The 18725-nt window shown below is 31.4% G+C and overlaps 1 protein-coding gene across 1 annotated transcript; it reads left to right on the forward strand.

Annotated features, from left to right (window-relative positions):
- The first annotated feature begins 165 nt into the window (after nucleotides 1–165).
- LOC134256847 (uncharacterized) lies at nucleotides 166–17768 on the forward strand. Its single transcript, XM_062739516.1, has 20 exons — nucleotides 166–310; nucleotides 4117–4196; nucleotides 5187–5218; nucleotides 5441–6065; nucleotides 6236–6282; nucleotides 6439–6525; nucleotides 7469–7594; nucleotides 7698–7820; nucleotides 10386–10460; nucleotides 10747–10877; nucleotides 11311–11397; nucleotides 11757–11888; nucleotides 13394–13412; nucleotides 14377–14523; nucleotides 14611–14696; nucleotides 15274–15344; nucleotides 15527–15813; nucleotides 16032–16173; nucleotides 16282–16355; nucleotides 16515–17768. The coding sequence occupies exons 1-20, from the start codon at nucleotides 281–283 to the stop codon at nucleotides 16526–16528; spliced, it is 2415 nt and encodes an 804-aa protein (XP_062595500.1). The 5' UTR covers nucleotides 166–280; the 3' UTR covers nucleotides 16529–17768.
- Nucleotides 17769–18725: the final 957 nt, after the last annotated feature.

Consider the following 18725-nt stretch of genomic DNA (forward strand, 5'->3'; position numbering starts at 1 on the left):
ATTTTTGTGAAAAAGGTATGTTACAATTAATTATTTCTTTGGTGCATATTTTTTTAAAAATATTAATGCAAGTACAATTTTTCATCATCATATAACAGCATACAAAGAGCCGAATAATTAGACCTTTTAGTTTTATAACAAAAACGAAAGTACATTGCGTTTCACTCAAGTAGCCCGATCAAAATATATTAAAAATATTTCGAAAGTAGGAAATATTACTGTGATTGAACAACTCCATTATCTTTTAATGCAGGAAAACGGATGTTACCACTAAAGAACCATGGATACCAAAGATAATGTATCTGAACAAGTACGTACAGTGTAAATTACACGCAATGTATTAATTACATACAAAATTTAAGTTTATATATATCTAGTATTATCTACGTAACAAATGTACTTTTTTTTATAGAACACGATGAAACACAAATTTACTTTTAATATGTTCTTAAGAGAATGTTTAATTTTAAGCCAGTAACATAGAGTAAGTAAGTATGCAAGGTTGTCACTAGGTTTTGAAAGAAACATATGAAACATATTTTATATGCCTCAGTTCCAAAACAAAAGATGGGATATGCCAGGAGAGACATGTTCGGTACCCGCCGTGTGTTCCTTGTCATAATCGGGAAATGAAAAAATCCGTCGTCAATTCAGTGTATAAATTAATAATAGACTAACAATTAGTATGAAAAATGCCAGTTTGCATTTGACAATGATAAATTGTATTTGCTAGCAAGGTCATTGTATCTATCATAAAATTACGAAATAATGACTTTAATTTAAACGAGACTGCTGATATTCTTGTTTCATCGACTTGTTTGTCAATAATTTACCTCGTTTAGAAATTGTTCATACGTAGAGCATGCCCTTGCCTATCGAATCAACTGAGATACATAAACTCCGTATGCTGCCTAAGTAAGGGAAGTTGACGATAGAAAATGCAAGATTTGTTGGTTGTCAACCATTAACGCAAGATATATTGCATGTGCATGCTGATATGTACACAATGAAGTTCCATGTCATTAGGTGTATATGAACTGCAATGGTAGACCCTGCTTCGTACAGTCATAAATCGGTGTAAATTTATTTTAGATGTGATCATTAAGGATGATTTCTGAGTTTTATTTGAATTCAAGTGTTATACTTTGCAGCTTATTTACCGTTTACCTACATTTCTATGGCACGCCAAATTCACAAAAATGAGATAATCATAGTTTCACAATTGATAAACTAGGTTTATCGACTGTAAACTATAGTTTACATACCGTAAACTATAGTTAAAGATAATTATGTTTTCATGTAAAAGTTAAAACGGTTGTTAACTATAAGAGAAACTGATTTTTATATGTGTAATAAGCTTTAACAATAGACTTTGTTGATAAACATAGATTCACGTTTGTAAACTGATATTGAAGTAAACTATAGTTAAGAGTTGTTAACATAGTTTCACAAATCGTGAAATATATTTATCATTGTTAATTATAGTTAACGGTTTGTAAACTATAGATTACAAATCGTGAAACTGTATTTATCAGATAATCTATGTTTTGCAATCGCAAATGATTGTTTTCGGTGTTAAGTATAGTTTATGGTTGTGAAACATAGATTATCGCGTTAACTATGGTTTACAGATGTAAAATATAGATTAACGTCGTTAACTATAGTTTACAGTCCGTATAATTACAACCGATAAACCTAGAAAGCATTGTGAAACTATGATTATCTCATTTTTGTGAATTTGGCGTGCCATACATTTCACATCAGCCTTGCTTCCGTGAACAGAAACGTAAAATCATATTGATTTACAAAACGTTTAAAATACAATGAAGCGCATTGAAGTGGTAAAATTTTTCATTTGGATGAAACGTTCTGAGTCATGCTTTGACCGTCAATTATAACATAACGACACGCCCATTCCTTTAGAAACGAGAAAGAAATATTCGTCGTAATGTTTTAAGACACCCCACTTTCCGCGACAAACAGCATGAGTTACACTAAACTGAAGATTTTTAAATAAGATAAAACTATATAGAGAGCCCCCGCTTTTGTAAAAGACGCATTGCAACGATTTTGTACACAATTACGATTTTATCATGTTTATTAGAGTTTGCATAACACAAATACGTGCTTACTGGTGTTTTTGATTGGCTACTATATTTATGGAATACCTGTTTACAGGTATTCATTACATTTGACCGATTTTTCCTTTCTAAAGAAATTGTCTTAAGATAGCTCAAAACGTTCCATCCAAACGGAAAATTTTACCACTTCAATGCGCTTCATTGTACCAGCCTTGCCGTATTGAACAAAGTGTTTATGTTGATTTTCAAAATGTTGTAATAGATACAGACAGAAAAGACATCTTGCTTTAATTAATCAATTTATGGCCAAAATATTTACGAATAAATCGGAAATGAGACAACCCATAATTGATTACTTCACTGTGTGTAGATACTTCTTCAGACCACATGTATAATTAGCTAAGTATTATGTTGCTAAATATGGTGATTGAACAAGTGCTTCTTTCCGCATTACGCCCTTCTGTTATACGCAGACAAGGACAAGCCTTACCCCCTCCCCACACAAAAGTGCATTAATTTCTACATCCCCTCTGCCATTCCTTTGCGAGGGAAAAACAATATCTCGCATGCAGTGCTTCAAGGTTTTATTTCTCCAGAAGAGAAGGATAATTATTTTTCAAAATTACCACTGCCATTTTTTGCATGACCATTCAATTTTGAGAAGGAGAAAAATAAGTCAGTTCAGGAGAAATGCCACACCAGTGTTTTATTTTAAGATCTTTAAAACATCCTTTTAACTATAGTTTCAGCCTCATTTTCCATGAAAAACAATCAACAGCTAACATTGACCTTTCAATGCTGAAACCATAATCTGAACAGGGATGTCTTAAAGATCTAAAAGACGGTAACGGTAATGTAACAAAAAGGCTCTATGATAAACGTAATGACTTTAACTTTTCTATCGTCAACTTTCCTTACTTATACAACAACGTTGTAGAAACGTTAGTTCTATGGTCAATACAATGAATATGGTGGCATAACAAAAACAAAAATGTCAACATGCAAGATAATGATGTCTACTAGCTGCAAAAATTAGCCTTCGACGATTTTTTTTAAATCTGGTATTTTCTGGTTTCCTCTCCCAAAAAAGGGAAGAGGGCTACATTATTGCAGCTACTGAGTATATGTCTACATGCAAGATAATTGTGTTACATGCAAGTTTAAACTCTTTTAAGAGAAACTGATTTTAATATGGGTAAAATTCCATACTGCCGCCCGTTTCTGATATCGAAGAAGCAAGATGAAATATAATTATGTACACATGCGATTTATTTTTGTTAATATACAACATGTTTATGTCAACATGCAAGATAAATGTGTCAACGTGCGTCTTTAACATGCAAGATAATTCTGTCAACATGCATGCGGGTTAATTAATATGAAGACATGCAACTTAATTATGCCCACCCCCCTCCCAAAGAGAGAGCAACATATCTATGTTGCATGTTTACATAATTTATCCTGCAGGTAGGAAGCAGAAATATGCCACCATAAATGATATTGTTAGCTTTTACAATTTATCATTCAGCCTGTCAAATACATGTATTGACTGGTGTTTTTCCATAGAAAGGCCATTACCTTCGCGTTGAATTATCGTCGACGGATTTCTCCGTAATTTCCCGATCATGACAAGGAGTACACGGCGGGTGTGACCGGTCTGCAGGGGATGCTCACTCCTCCATGGCACCTGATCACACCTCTGATGTTTTGGAGGTCCGTGTTTGCTCTGCTCCTATTTTATGCTATATGGACTTTTGAGCTTGAATTCTGTTCTTTGTAACCTTATGTTTCATTTATTTTCATACGTGTATCTTTCTTTATTATTTTTTTTCACTAAATTGTTTTGAAAATAGACAGAGGTTTTATGAGGCATATTTTAAGATACAAGCTGTATATGTTTTTTATGTATCAAAATACCGGTATAAAGTAAAAGAACTCTTCATTTATAAGATGGTTGTACAAGATTTAAAAAAAATGGTTGTAATTCTTAAGAGACTATAATTAATAAAAATAACCATGTGCACTACTTTTAAAGTTACATGATTTGGCAAGAAAAGTGACTGAACTGGAAAAATCAAACAAAACAATTCTGAAGAGCTTAAATGAAAGAGAGAGGTACGTACAAGCAATTCCTTTTAAATTATACTCATACACAAACATATACTTGAAACTGTTATCCAAAGTGCCATACATGTATAAAAGTAACAGTTACTTATTTCTCCTACATTTTCTAAGAAATAAAATTTTAAAAATTTGAATTATTTTGTGGGCTATTTTCCCTTTCCAGACAGTAGGCCTATGTTCTAGTTTTATCTTTAAGTTGCTAGTATCTAAACGAAACTTCAGAAGACGTTACTTGCAATTGTATAAAAGTTTTCTTCCAAAACGCTGGAAATAACTACATGTAGCTATATAGATCCTACAAATGAATTATATAGATTTGCTATTTTATAAACCGCTTTAGAAAGAAAGAATTAAAATACCTTCGAATTATGCTGCTTAAATAAAACTTCAGAAATAAGACATTTTTGAAACTTTCAAAAAATATTTTTATTCTTTGTGGATAGCGACAGTATTGAAACACTTAAACACCACACAAGATGTTTGCTTTATTGATTTTACACTCATGACTACTTGGAAGTATATCAGTTGTTTAAGTAAAGCATTTTTTTTTATTCGCTGAGAATTTATAAAAATGGCGAAAGAAAACATTTTGTTTTTGTTTATCAAGTGTAACCATATTCGAAAGACTTTGCGGTTTAAGAGAATCAGAGTATTGTTTTGTACACAGTTTTGCATATGTCCCTTTCAATTGTTGGCCATGCAAGATATTAAATCTCGGTCTTTTTTTCTTCTTGTAAATTTTATGAATTTATCTCAACCACAGAAAGGCTCTTCACACTTCTACGATTAATGTATTTCCAACACCTCCAACAATTCTCTGTTTGAATGTGATCCATTGATACTAAAGATAGTATGGCAGACAAAAACGAAAAGGAAAAGGGGAAACGACTCAATTTTTGCCTTAGATGAGCTTATAACTGAAAGGAAAAAAAATCAAATATTTACATGTCATTTATAATGAAATGTTCTTTACTTTAACAGGTCCCAAAAACTTGTAGACAAGAAATGGACGGGTACGTATTCAAACAAAAAAAAATCTGCTGAGCTCACCGACGTTTCTTTTTTAAAATCACCTCACACTCTTTTTTAATGCGATACACCGCACATCTCTCGCTCACCTTCAATGCTAGGTCTCTGAAGCTGAATGAAAATGATTAATACTGTGTATTTTCTACAAAGATTTATATAGAATTTTTCTACTTTTCAAATTTTTATCATTAAAAATTACCGTTTAGATTTCGGCAAAACGCTGGAATCGATGAAGGGAAAGAGCGACACGTCCGACAAAGAGATCAGATGGCTGAAAGAAAACCTACATCGACTTAATGGTAAGGTAGAGGAACTCAGTCAATCCGTCAGAGGTCTAAAACACGGACATAAGGAAGGAGCAAGAGACCAGGGGAAGGTTATCCCACACTCCCAAAATGGCCCTAAAATCACAATAAGAAAACTTCAGACCGTGAGCGATGGGAAAAGTGTTCCATCCACCAAAACGTCTATGAGCAGGCCTAAAGAAAAGGATGTAACATTAACAAAGGAACAAGTTTCTGTGTCAGAAGATCACAAATCAGAACCTAGTGAAAATAAAGAGAGAGAAATAAGTAGAGCTCAAAAATCTCCAATGACAGTCAACGAGCTTGGTCTTCGTGGACGCATGACCCCACTGGAAGATGATAACCGTGTGCGTTTGATGCAAGGAAAGAGTATTGAAAAGGGTCAAGCCTCTAATCTAGTGACAACCCCATCATCGGAAGGTGTCAAAGAAAAGAGAGAAGACAGAAAGAATCTTCCAACCAGAGACGAAATAAAAAGGAGAACAAAGGGAAGACAAATTCGGAAAAATGGAGAACGGCCAAAACTGTAAGTCCTCCATTATCAAAGAAAATGAGAATTCCTCCACAAATTGTGTGGTGTTTATAAAAAGAATTCAGCCTTTATATGCAATAAAAGTATTTATTTATTAAGCCGTAGGTTCATTGAATGATGATTGAAAGAAATAATTGACAGAAATATTTGTTTTTGTCTTATAGAACTGTTCAACACGCGGCTGGAACTAGAAACGAATATAAAAACTTAGGTAAATAAAAAATCACATTTGCGCCTATTATGATTATTGATAATATTATAATTTTAAGTTTGAGAAAAAATGAAATGCCAATAGAGAAAATTCAGCAGAGTTTTACATGAGATTTTCCTGATTAATCTTTGAACATGATGGTCTTTCTAACTTCAGCTGGACTCAGTAAAGATCCCGAGGCGGTGCCGGATATCCGGGAAATGAGCGAATGGAAAACGATGGCCGAGGCCGAGAGAAAAAGGGGTAAATTAGAAATTGGAGAGAAGGAAGCGATGGAAATGAATCTCTCTTTCTTTCTCTCTCTTTCTCTCTCTAGTCAGAAATAACTGTTACAAGTTTGTTAATTTATTTCAGAATAACGTTAATTATCCAAAAGGAAAAAAAACCTTCATAACTTGAAAGCAAGATAGTGTAAAAATATGATATATATGAGATTTATTTAGTTGTCTGGTTAAGATGTTTAGAACACAGGTAACAATTCTATTTTGTTGAAGATCGAGTGTTTCTTAAAATTTATGTAAATGCCTTATTGGTGCAGAGACACGAGATTATAGGAGATAAAAGTTTCAAGAATTTATTCTGGGGATATTGCCTCATGTTAATTCTACCAAAATTACTATTAAAAATTATTTCTACATTTAACAGCTACAAAATTACACTGGCAGATTCAAAACGTTATAAAGTTTTTTAAAGCAAATTTTGTGGGATATAATTTTTTTTTAAAGTTTTTTTTTATCCGTGCCTGTTTGTTACAAGAGAAAAAATTATAGGAAGAAATAAATGTTTTTCAAATAAAAACTGTATTTATTCTTCTCAACTCGTTATTCCTGAACATGGAGATAACAAACAGTATTCAACATAAAAAGTATATAAAACGATACAAAACAGGAGCAGAGCAAACACGGACCTCCAAAACATCAGAGGTAGGATCAGGTGCCGTGGAGGAGTAGGTGTATATGTGTCCCCTGCCGACACCGGTCACACCCGCCTGTAATCCTTGTCATGATCGAGAAAGTACGTTGTGTGAAAATGAGTGTGAAATGATGACTTTAATCAAGACTGCTGAAAATCTGAAAAAAATTGAGGCAAACATTAGTAAAAAGAGAGAGAGAGAGAGAGATGTATATTTTAAGATAAAGTGAAAAATAAAAAGTTTTTTTCACCTAAAGAATTATCAATACTATAGGATTGAGTTTAACAACCATAGAGAGAGGAGCTGGACCAGGGACATGTCTTTTGCTGGACATTTCTGGCAGTATGGAAGGGGATATGTTTGAAGAAATGATAACCACAGCAAAAACTTTCATCAAGGGTAAGATACGTAATTCAAACAACGATGAAAGGTAAACAGAAATTCAAAATTTTACATTTTGTGCTTTTGTTCCAATCAATTCACTTTCGATGTTTTTCTGCAGGGATTTCAGATGTAGCGAGAGTTCTAGAAATACCGGAGAACGTTGGAATCGCTACATTTGGAGAACAGACAAGAGTTGTGCAACACATGACAAATGACTACGATAGAGTTTTAGAAACACTAGGTATGGTGTCTACTGTAGTGTCCAGCTAGAGCATGATCAAGCTTTTTATATTTGGTATTCCACTGAGAGTTTTCTCAAGATAAAGAACACCGGTAGAGAGTGTTATATGTGTCCACTATACTCTGAAATCTAAAAAAATGTAGTATTTTCCGATTTGAAAATTTTCAATTGTGTGGTATAAAGGAATACACCAAAAATACTGATTTATATTTTGAAATGTTGAAATAATAAAGAAATTGTATATCGGTGGTCATCGTTGCAAGCCACTAGATTTGAATCTATTGCATTTCCACAACCTATTCATCTCGTAAAATTTATATTGACTGGGTGTCAGTAAATACAAAATTTACAATAATTTTGTAAATTGGTTGCTGAGTATGGTATGAAGGTTGCTGACTATTATGTTTCTCCGTTCTTACAAACGAATCTTCGATCAAGTGATGCTAGATTAAGCTTAATGAACGAAATCTTTGATTATCTTTACATGGCAGTGCACATACTGAAATCAAGTTCGCTATGTCGTGGTAGATTAATGCAAAAGATCCGGTAGAATATAGGCATGAAAATATATTTTAAATACATATACAGGGTGTTTCATAATATATGTTACATTTTTAAATCTAATTATTTTTCTTACCTGTCATACTTCTCTGACAAACTATACATCATTTTAAACATCAAATCCTGCATTTTTGTTCCATGTGAAAAAATCAAGGAAATCATACTCTTTCAATGATTAATTGTGCTATAAACACCAATATCACAATTTGAATACCTGGGGGACAAATGGACTTATCCACTCAGTGCTGAATTGTAAAGCTGTTTTTTTTTATTCATGTCGCCACTATTCATTCAAAAGTTATGAAATAAATTTTCTAAAACAAATACAATGGAAAATTTCTATGATGCTTATCAGAAGGGTAGTAACAAGGTTAAAGGACAGGGATGGACAATATTTGTATTCCAGAAAGCCTAAAGACTTTAACAAGCGGATATTTAGTTGGTGCGTTGGAGACTCTTGGTGTAGAAAACTTCTGAGAAAAGTGTCTAATAGATATTTTCAAAAAATTATTCTGGCAAAATCAGCATTTTCAGCATATAATAAACTTTCAAATATGATTTGAAGTTTTCAGCGTACAAATTTTCAATAATATATTCTGCATTTGACAATCGCAATCTTTGGGCTCATACATAAAGGCTCTATAATCCTAGACCACGTATAATGAATGAACTTAAAAGGAACATGGGCATTTGAAACAAAAATATGTGACAAAGGTTCTATACAAATTTTAGGAAACAACTTTCATTTGTTGTTGAATTAATGGAGATCATTTGGAACATGTAATGAGAGTTCGTTGTGAAATTAAACCTAATAGCAAATTGGAAATTTTGCCAATTTTCTATAATGTTTAAGATTTTGATCAGTGTTTAATATTTTATTTGGTAATTGTAAATTATGAATCTTATGGATATGTGCATCAGTTTGATAAAAGGACTTATTAATATCTTTTTCTTGTGTTTGTCAAATTGAAGATTCAAAATGTAACATATATTATGAAACACCCTGTACTTGCAAAGCTTTTAAACATTACAAACTTCAGGACAGGATTTGCATATATATGTTCTTCATTAAACCGAATAGCATAACTCGTTTGAACATTTAAGAAAGTTGAAATCAAAGTTGATGTGTAAGCCCGTATTTTGCACTGGACAATAGCTTAAGTTTCTAGCGAAAAACCTCAAATCATTATTCCATTAGTTGAGTACAGCTGTAATATACAGCAGTGTCTATTACACCTTTTCTAAATTATCATGTTTTACTGATTTTTATAAGAAAACTGAATGACAAAGGAGGTGAAATCACCTTTCCTTTATAATGTAGTAAAATTCTGCAAACATCTTTAAATGGTATAAACGTCTCCCAAAGCAATTAATCTATACAATACACAAGCGTATACTCTGATTTCGATGGATTTTATAACCGAAACTGGCAACAGACAGATAAGTGATGTAACAGGGATTGTAACAACCTCATTTTAAGTCAGCATTTCGTATAACATTCTACGATTTTTATAATGACCATAACGTGCTATCACTGGATCAGTCTATTTGGCTGATGTGCATCATAACAATTGTTAGATGCTTTGTTACACCAAATTTGATAAGGGATTATTCCATATACCTTATAATTACATAGGGTTCACGGCAGATGTAACTGTCAATAGTGGATGCATATACATGTAGTGTTTGTACAGATATGTGTAAATAGGTGATATTAAATACAAGTTCCTTTAATATGCAATTTTAAGAATGAGCCTTACAAATGAAAACTATATCATTACCTTCCTTGACAGCTATGAGATGCAAGTGTACATAAGGATCGTGTAATTTATCTAATTAATTTTTCACTTCTGAATTAAAAAACAATATTTGAAACAAAAAAGTTTAAGATATTTTAGATCCAAAGTCTATGATTGAATAAAACATATTTGTCAGCTATTTGATTATTGAAATTTATTTGATAATTATCTTTAAAATGAGAAATCTTTTATTATGTATAACCAGACTTACTGACCCCTGGAGGACCCTCCCCCATGTCTGCTGGTCTGTACATGGCTCTAGCTTGCTGCCTAGGTCACAGTAAGTTTTAAAATCAAAGCAAAAACTTGCCTAAGGAACGGAAAGTCTCTGCGACCAAAAAATTATGGTTTTCATTATTTAATGAAAATAGTTAAGATACGTATTCTTTTCTCTGCAAAAGCACAGAAAGCATTTTTATGGATATCGTATATTTAATTATATATCAAACAGTGTTAGGTAAAAAAAATATTTCAATTTAATGGCTTTCTATAGTGGGCATATATATGCTTTATTTACTATATTTGTTATGTTTTAATGACTTAAAACATTTATATTTTGTAAACAGTTCCTAATACTACCGTTCATGAGGTTCCTGTAGCCCCCCGGATCATTCTCATCACGGACGGCAGAGGAACGCCTGACATCATAGCTTCTGGAGAAGATGATTTTCCAACCAACAAGGAAACAAATCTGATGGTATGTTAAAACTAGAGGTACTGTGAGCAATGAACTCACTAAATGGTACCCCGCCTCCCATATGAATATAATGGCAGTGGCCATGTTTTGCTATGGGAAACCCAAAATATGCATGTGTCGGATTAAAAAGTAAAATAGGAGATGCACAATGACAATATGCAATAATGATTCTGTGAAAGTCTCCTTTAATTTCATTCAGTGGTATGAGAGGAGCTAGTTGTGGATAAGAGATGGGTACCCCAAACATAACAGACTGACGGACAGACAGGTGGACGGACATCCCGATTACTATCCTCCTGCTTTTCAAGCGGGGGATATAATAAGGATGCACGAAATAAATATATACTACTACTAATTATGAGATAAAATATTGAATTTTCCAATTTCAACACTTGCATGTGTATATACATTTATTATACATTAAATATTTAAGAAATACCTCTGGATGAATGAGGCAGTTGAAGATTTGGAGAAAAGGAAGCACAGAGTTTACTGTGTAACCCTAGAAAAAACAGAGACGGTGAGATATCTAGCAGGTTATACAGTTTGGATAAATTTAGGATCTGTTTGTACATGTTTATTTTGATCCAAATCAAAAACATTACTCTTTTCCTCTACTTAAAAAAATACTTAGTTCATAAAAAATCTTTTCTGTGTATATCTCAGTAAAGAAAATGTTCGAAACATAAACCGTGAATTTCTTCTAGGTCAATTATTTGTAATTCAAACATTTTGAAGTTTTTGTTGGAAAATGTACAAATATTCTTAGGCTACCTTGTTGTAAACATCACTAATTTCAAAACGATAAATGTGAAGGAGCAGAAAATCATTACAGAAAAGTGTTTATTATTACAATTTTTAATGTCCTTATGATTTAAGGATATGATAGAACTTATCTGTAAAAAGACACACGGGAAGATATACAAATCAGAGGAAATCAGCAAGTTGGTCCGCATGACACAAAACACAGTAAGTTTATTTTTCTATGCACATACAAGTGTAAATATACATGTAATGTTAAAATGACCCCAAAAAAAAACAATCATAAAAAGACAAGCCAACTAAACAGTTTCACGTACTTGTGTACTTTTGTAAATGCTTTTTAAAAAAATCTAATCTTTCTTAGAATAATATATGGCTAAAATAAAAATACTTTTACATGTATTACCATCCTCATGATTTACTACTGGTATGAATTATTAAGGTACATTGTACTCCGATCCTCAGGTTCTGAAAAGCAAGCATTGACTAATTGAAAATGTTCACAAAAATACTTTTTTATATTAATTCTTCAAACTTATCTTTCAAGAAAATTAGTAAATTCAAATATACACTTTATGCATTTTCCAATTCAAATTTGATCAATTAACACATTTTAAAAATAAAAACCATAGGTATCCAGGGAAGAAATTCCACAATTTTTATACATATAATGTAATTTAATTTCTATTATGTACTTTGATCATTTTACAATGCAAAGTGTATAATGATTCTCCTGTCATTGCAAAGCATCATAAATCCCTTCTAATTTCATATCATGTTAATAAACATTGATGTCTTTGGTTAGATTAAAATTTCTTGATATATTTTTTTTTTCGGGGTAAAAAAATTCTTATGAGTGAGAACTTCAAAGAAAAATTGAGATTTAAAATTTTGTTGAAAAGATTTAAATTTCAAGCTTCATTTTGAGACTTTTTAAATTATAAATTAAAGAGAAATGGAAATGTAACAAACTGTTTGATGGCCGTTAGTCAGACGTTTTGTTTCGAGGTTCGACAAATCACATTTGTAGTTTTTAACTTTTTAAGCCAATTTTAGTGTCGGAACAAGAAAAAAAATTATAAAACAATGAAACAAGCCCAAGAAATCATTGCAGAGCAGATATCACTGACACACTAGTTCAGCATGAATTGTCACCGTAATCAAAACTAAAAATGAGCTATAGCCCTTGTTAAACAACGTATCAAATTTTAATTGCATGGATAGATAATTGAAAACGATGTATCATTTTTACAAAATTAATGTAATTAAAGGTTCAAGCTATCATGCTGGTATTCATGGGATATAAAGGGTCAAGAAGTAACTTTCGTTAATTGATAATACGTCATCGATATACATGTAATTGAAATGTCGAGGTATAGAACACAGCAAGTGTTAACCTAAGGAAAAATAATTAATATACATGTACGTTTATTGAACCACATCTTAGAAAATGAGAGGGCATGACAAAAAAATAAGAAATTGAAGGAAAAAAAATAATTTAACATTTTGTTACCCAATTTGACAGTAACTGGATGTTTCTGAAAAAAGTACCTGGAAATGTATATGAATTAAAGAATAAAAGAAAGTTATCATTTTTATGAGAATTAATTGTCCTTAAACTTTTCACATTTTCGACTTCTTTAAGATCATGTTTCTGATGATTATTATGTTTAAGGACTAAATTACAGACTAGATGCTTGATTTATATTTCAGAATTATCTTAAGAATTAAGAAACCCTTTTTTTCTCTGATAGGAAGAAGTTGTTCATCTGGGTAAATATTTCAGAAATATATAGAAAATTCTTTAAAAGTCTTCTTCTCAAGAATAGCAAAGCCATAATTGATCATATTAAATATGGAAGCATCCTCAGATAGTGTAAAAGTTCATCGGGAACTTTTGAAATATGAGGAAAATTCTTTAAAAATCTTCTTCCAGAATAACAAAGCCATAATTGATCATATTAAATGGAAGCATCCTCAGGTAGTGTAGATTCAAGTTTGTTCAAATCATGACCCCCGGGGGTAGGGCGGGGCCAAAATGGCCGACCAAAGTTTTACATGGAAATATATGGGGGAATATCAGGTAGTGGAAATGGACCCCCAGTGGACTGTCAGTTTTACGAAAATTCTTTAAAAATCATCTTCTCAAGAATAGCAAAGCCATAATTGATCATATTTATATGGAAGCATCCTCAGGTAGTGTAGATTCAAGAATGTTCATCATGACCCCCCCCCCCAAAGTTTTACAAAATATATAAAAATTCTTTAAAAAAAAAATAGCAAAGCCATGATTGGTTCCTTTTGGATTTAATCTTTTAATACCGATTTTTTTTTTAATTGTGGCCCATGGGCCTCTTGTTACAAATGTAATTAAATATTTCTTCAAGCTAAAACAGGTGGAGAGAATATACTTGGATCAAGTATATGAAAAAAAGAAAGTTATTGAATTATTATTTTGAAATATGAAATTATTTTAAAGTACAGTGCTGGATAATTCGTATTGTATTTAGGTAAATAATTATTGATGTCAGTTCTGTCACACTTTTAGATCTTCCATTTAATACCGATTTTTTTATTTCCCCCAAATATTTTTTTAAAAAACATTAAAAAAATACTTAAAATATATTTTGAAAATAAAATTATTTTCTCTATTTTACAGGCAAATAATTATTGATGAAGACAAGTGAATTTTTTTTAAAGACATTAATAAAAGCGATAAACATTTTGTCTTTAACAGGAAAGACGAGTGTCTGGGTAGAGTGGGACTGTGGACACAAAAACACCTACACTTATAATGCACTTCTGGGTTATGACATTTTGGTAGTAGAAGAACCCCGAGTTCTCAAGGGAGAAATGATCGCCGTGGGCTGTTTGGTAGAACGAGGTGATCCATCAAATAAAAAAATATATCAAAATGTTAGTATCATTTTAAAACTTACGACGATGTTAATTGCTTTTAACTTTATTGTAGGAGAGCACTGGCGATATGGCGACCAAGATGGTGGTAAAGGGAACGTAGGAGTGGTCATTAATGTTAAGGAGAATGGGCTGATCACAGTAAGAGTTGACAATATTCTTTCATGTACTTGCACAGGGGTCTTAGACTATACAAACACATTATATTATTGATAGCCCTTATGTTCATGTGGAAAGTATGAAGATGTTTATCATTTCTTTTTTGCCTGTAGAAATTATCCAAGCGCTTGGAATAATCTTTTTTATCGCCTATATTTCCTTGACGAATTGGTCAATATTGACACAAATTAGTTATTATGTGGTGATGTAACTTTGCCTGTAGAAAATAATACACTTTTTTTGCTGCTGTGCATAAATTTATCGATGAATCATATAGATTTTAGATTGTTATCTTACTGAACAAATATTTCACCTGTATCGCTTTTTGAATTTATATTTTTATGTACTACATGTACATGTATTTTAATTCCATGACATATAGTTATATTTAAGGAGGGGAACTCGAAAGTTGAAAGAACTTGTTACCATTTGTATCCATTTGATTTACTCAATAAAATATGTTCAAAACGAAAACAAAAACATATCAAATAGTAAGAACTTTTATATTAATTATTGAAGTATTGTAATTTTCTTCAGTACGAGTTTATTTTCTTCACAGGTGAGATGGCCAAACAAGGAAAAAGTCATATATAAATTTGGATTCGACGGATTCTTTGAGGTTAAAATATGGTATGTTTATACTCGTAAAAAGGGGTCATTGAGTCATAAAGTTTATCTAAAATTTTAAATTTACTCTGCGCAATCGAATTTCAGGAAATGAGAGTAAAGTATACGTAATTTGAATTCATAAATACCAAAGAAAGACAAACGATAGAAACATGAATATAGTTTTCATTTCATTTCCATACAAGTGACCCTAAAAAGGTACATGGAAGTGTTGGTTCGTTGAAAACGCATGTTTGGGGTTCAGGAAGTGCATTGGGAGGAGGGACAGAGCCACCATTAGAGGGCGCCACTGCTTCTGATACACCAGTTTCAACCGATTTTTCTGGTAAAAAGATGATAATGGAGAAACAAGGGGAGGAAATCAAAGACAAAGATATCAATAAGACAATGTCGGTCGAGGAGCTGAACAAAAGAAACAATCAGATGAGCGTGAAAATCGAGGAGGCATTGTCACCGACTAGAGGGAGCAAATGTATGAACTGTAGTGTCTATCAACAATTAACATTTAGATATTAATAAAGATAATCACATTAAGATTGTCAATTTTCGCGATATTTTTATTTACATTAGGATAAAGTTTTGGTATTTTAAAAAAAAATATATTCTTAGATATTTTTGTAAACAAATTAGTTACTTAACATAATTTTGTAAAAAAAAAATTTAAATAAAATTAAATACTGTAATTTATAGTAACACATGTCTCCGATATTCAATGGAGATATCTAAAGAATGACTTGTGGTGTGAGTTTTCCCAGGATATCAATAGGAAAATAGAAAAGGCTTACGGTCGGAATAAGCAGGGTTCAACTATTCTTGATCTTGAAGAGCATGCGTATGTTTTGGTTTAATTTTTCACATCAATTTTAGTATGCTTTAATTTTAGTATGCTTTAATCTTGCTCAGGAATATCTTAGATCAATTTATATATGTTATATTACAGATGGAAAGTCTCCTTTTCTGATATGAAAATGAAATGTGAGAAAACAAATACAACTATGCAAGTTCAGCGGAATGGTAAGACAAAAATTATCCCACAAATTGGAACATTATTTCTATACATGAAATGTTTAGGATTGTATATAACTTGACTGGGAATAATTCCAGAGTTTATCAAGTTAAAGAATATTTCCATTATCGTTTTGACTTAATTTGTATTTTTATTTCATTTTTCAGAAATCAGTCAATGATAAAAAACGGAAAGCAGCGCATTGTGATAAATAAATTATTATAATAAGTTAATAAAGACTAATAATTGAGAGATGTTGTGATCCGTTATACCTTATTAGTACACGTAATTATTTTCCATCATGTTCAAAATTCCTTTAGACAAAGTATAATGTGTAAAGTTTGGCATTGTGTACTTTGGTGACAAATATTTTATCAGTATATGTTTTACAAGAATGGTGTTTTTTATGATCACAATGAGTGTACTTTAAAGAACAATCTACTAGTATATCGGCAATTAAGGCAAACAAAAGTGCAATTAATATAAGGGCTTCTTTTTTTCGGTAAAGTCTTAGAATACATGTTTATGTGATTGCATGTATGGTGATATATTTCAGGAAAAAAACTGTATAGCTCAGATAAATTGTATTCATTTCCTGAAAGTCTAAGTTACGCAAGATTACTAAATTATTTTATAGGGCTAAACAATTATTATTTGGCCTAGAACGACAATATTGCTTTATCATCGTGGTGATCCAAAAACCGCAATAACTGTCCAACATTAAGAAATACATTTTTACTTTTGATGTACCGGTATGTATATTCTCGAATAACTTCCTCTTCATGCGAAATATAAATTTAATCAAATACAACCTATCACAGGATCGTATTCTAAACATTGTTTGGTCAATGTTTATATGCTAATGACTAGGGAACTATTCCTTCTACCTGATCAGTAACTGGGACTGAAAGTGGATGTGACAGGTAGGCGGGAATGCTTACTCCTTCTAGTCACTTGATCCAACCTCTTTAATTTCCAAGGGCCTTGTTTATGCCCTGGTCACATATTTATATTGTTTATAGGTTCATTACAGCATGATTATGCATGATATGAATTGTTATATTAATTAGGGCCAAAATTGATAAATAATATTTAAAATATTAATTTTTGTTCTGATAGCTCCAGTTACAAAATAAAAAAAAGAATCCACACTCCCCATTTATTGTGATGTCCGTCAAGCAATTCACCACGCATTATAATTGGCATTTTCACGTGACAAAGGTCATGGGAATTAGAATTTTAAAGTTTACGTTATTTTGTACCTACATCAGTGTTTAAATTGATATAAACTTTGTACATATATATATATAGTTTTTGTTTTTTTATGAATTAACATGTATATCGTTTGTCCTGTTTCTTTATTTTCATATCACGTACTTCTTTCTTTGGATTAATTAATGCACTGGAAATTAAAGTACATGTATATATATGCGTTTTCGTTTTTATTCGATTTCTTTATTTTACATCAGTTTTGAACATTTTTAATATTCCTAACAACCAGAATGGACATGACTTACAATGTACCATATCTACATGAATATTGGATTCAAAAAATCATTACAAATATACATAAGGTTCCAGGAATTGTTTGATCAAGCCTCTTTCTTTACTCCTCACTAAAATATTAATAGTAATGAAGGAGAAACTTCAGGAGTGCTGTGCAACATCTTATAAAACTTATGAAAATCAGAAATATTCATTTGCCAAGAGAATATTTGAAATCTTAACAGCAAAACATTGACAAATTGACGTTGAATCTGTCCATGACTTTCAAAAAAAATCTCAAAATATCTTCATTTTTTATAATTCTCAAAATCTAAACTGTTTAGATGCCATTTTTTCTTTCAAACTATTAAAAATTGTATCTAAAGTTAACAAAAACACATACTTTATTATGATTGACCAGAGAATTCTAAAAAAAAAAACAGTCTTTTGAAGACGTACACCCATATTTGGAATATCAATTTTTTCAATCATTCATTGCAAAATGTTTAAAAAAGTAAAAATTAAATGGATGATATAGACTTAACATCATTAAGAATATATCTCAAGTTAGTTTGCTTTAAAGAAAATTAAAAAGTTTTAGGTCCATTAAAGCAATTAAGAATTTTGTATCTGTGTATGTACCTAATGACATATACATCCTATGGACCGAGTGCAAAGTGTTAATTTCCATAAATAAGGTATATTAAATGCTTTGTATGCACAATAAACTAAAATAAACAAGTATATACTTGTTTAATTATTTTCAATTACCCAAAAAGATTTTATTTCAATGGACATGTGATAATCAAAATTTTATATTGATGTGTAAAGTTAAAATCGGGTCTGTAAAAGTATGGGTCTTAGTTAAGTCCATGCTTTTTGATATCATTGAC

The sequence above is a fragment of the Saccostrea cucullata genome, unplaced genomic scaffold, assembly GCF_032062105.1.
Source record: "Saccostrea cucullata isolate Sc308-1 unplaced genomic scaffold, CSIRO_AGI_Scuc_v1 ctg8, whole genome shotgun sequence".
Lineage (NCBI taxonomy): Eukaryota > Metazoa > Mollusca > Bivalvia > Ostreida > Ostreidae > Saccostrea > Saccostrea cuccullata.

Excerpts from the sequence above, each read along its gene's own strand:
- LOC134256847 (XM_062739516.1), top strand. The coding sequence starts at position 281 with ATGGATACCAAAGATAATGTATCTGAACAA. Across the intron at positions 6,066-6,235 it reads AATGGAGAACGGCCAAAACT|AACTGTTCAACACGCGGCTG; the intron begins GTAAGTCCTCCA and ends TTTGTCTTATAG. Across the intron at positions 7,821-10,385 it reads TAGAGTTTTAGAAACACTAG|ACTTACTGACCCCTGGAGGA; the intron begins GTATGGTGTCTA and ends ATGTATAACCAG.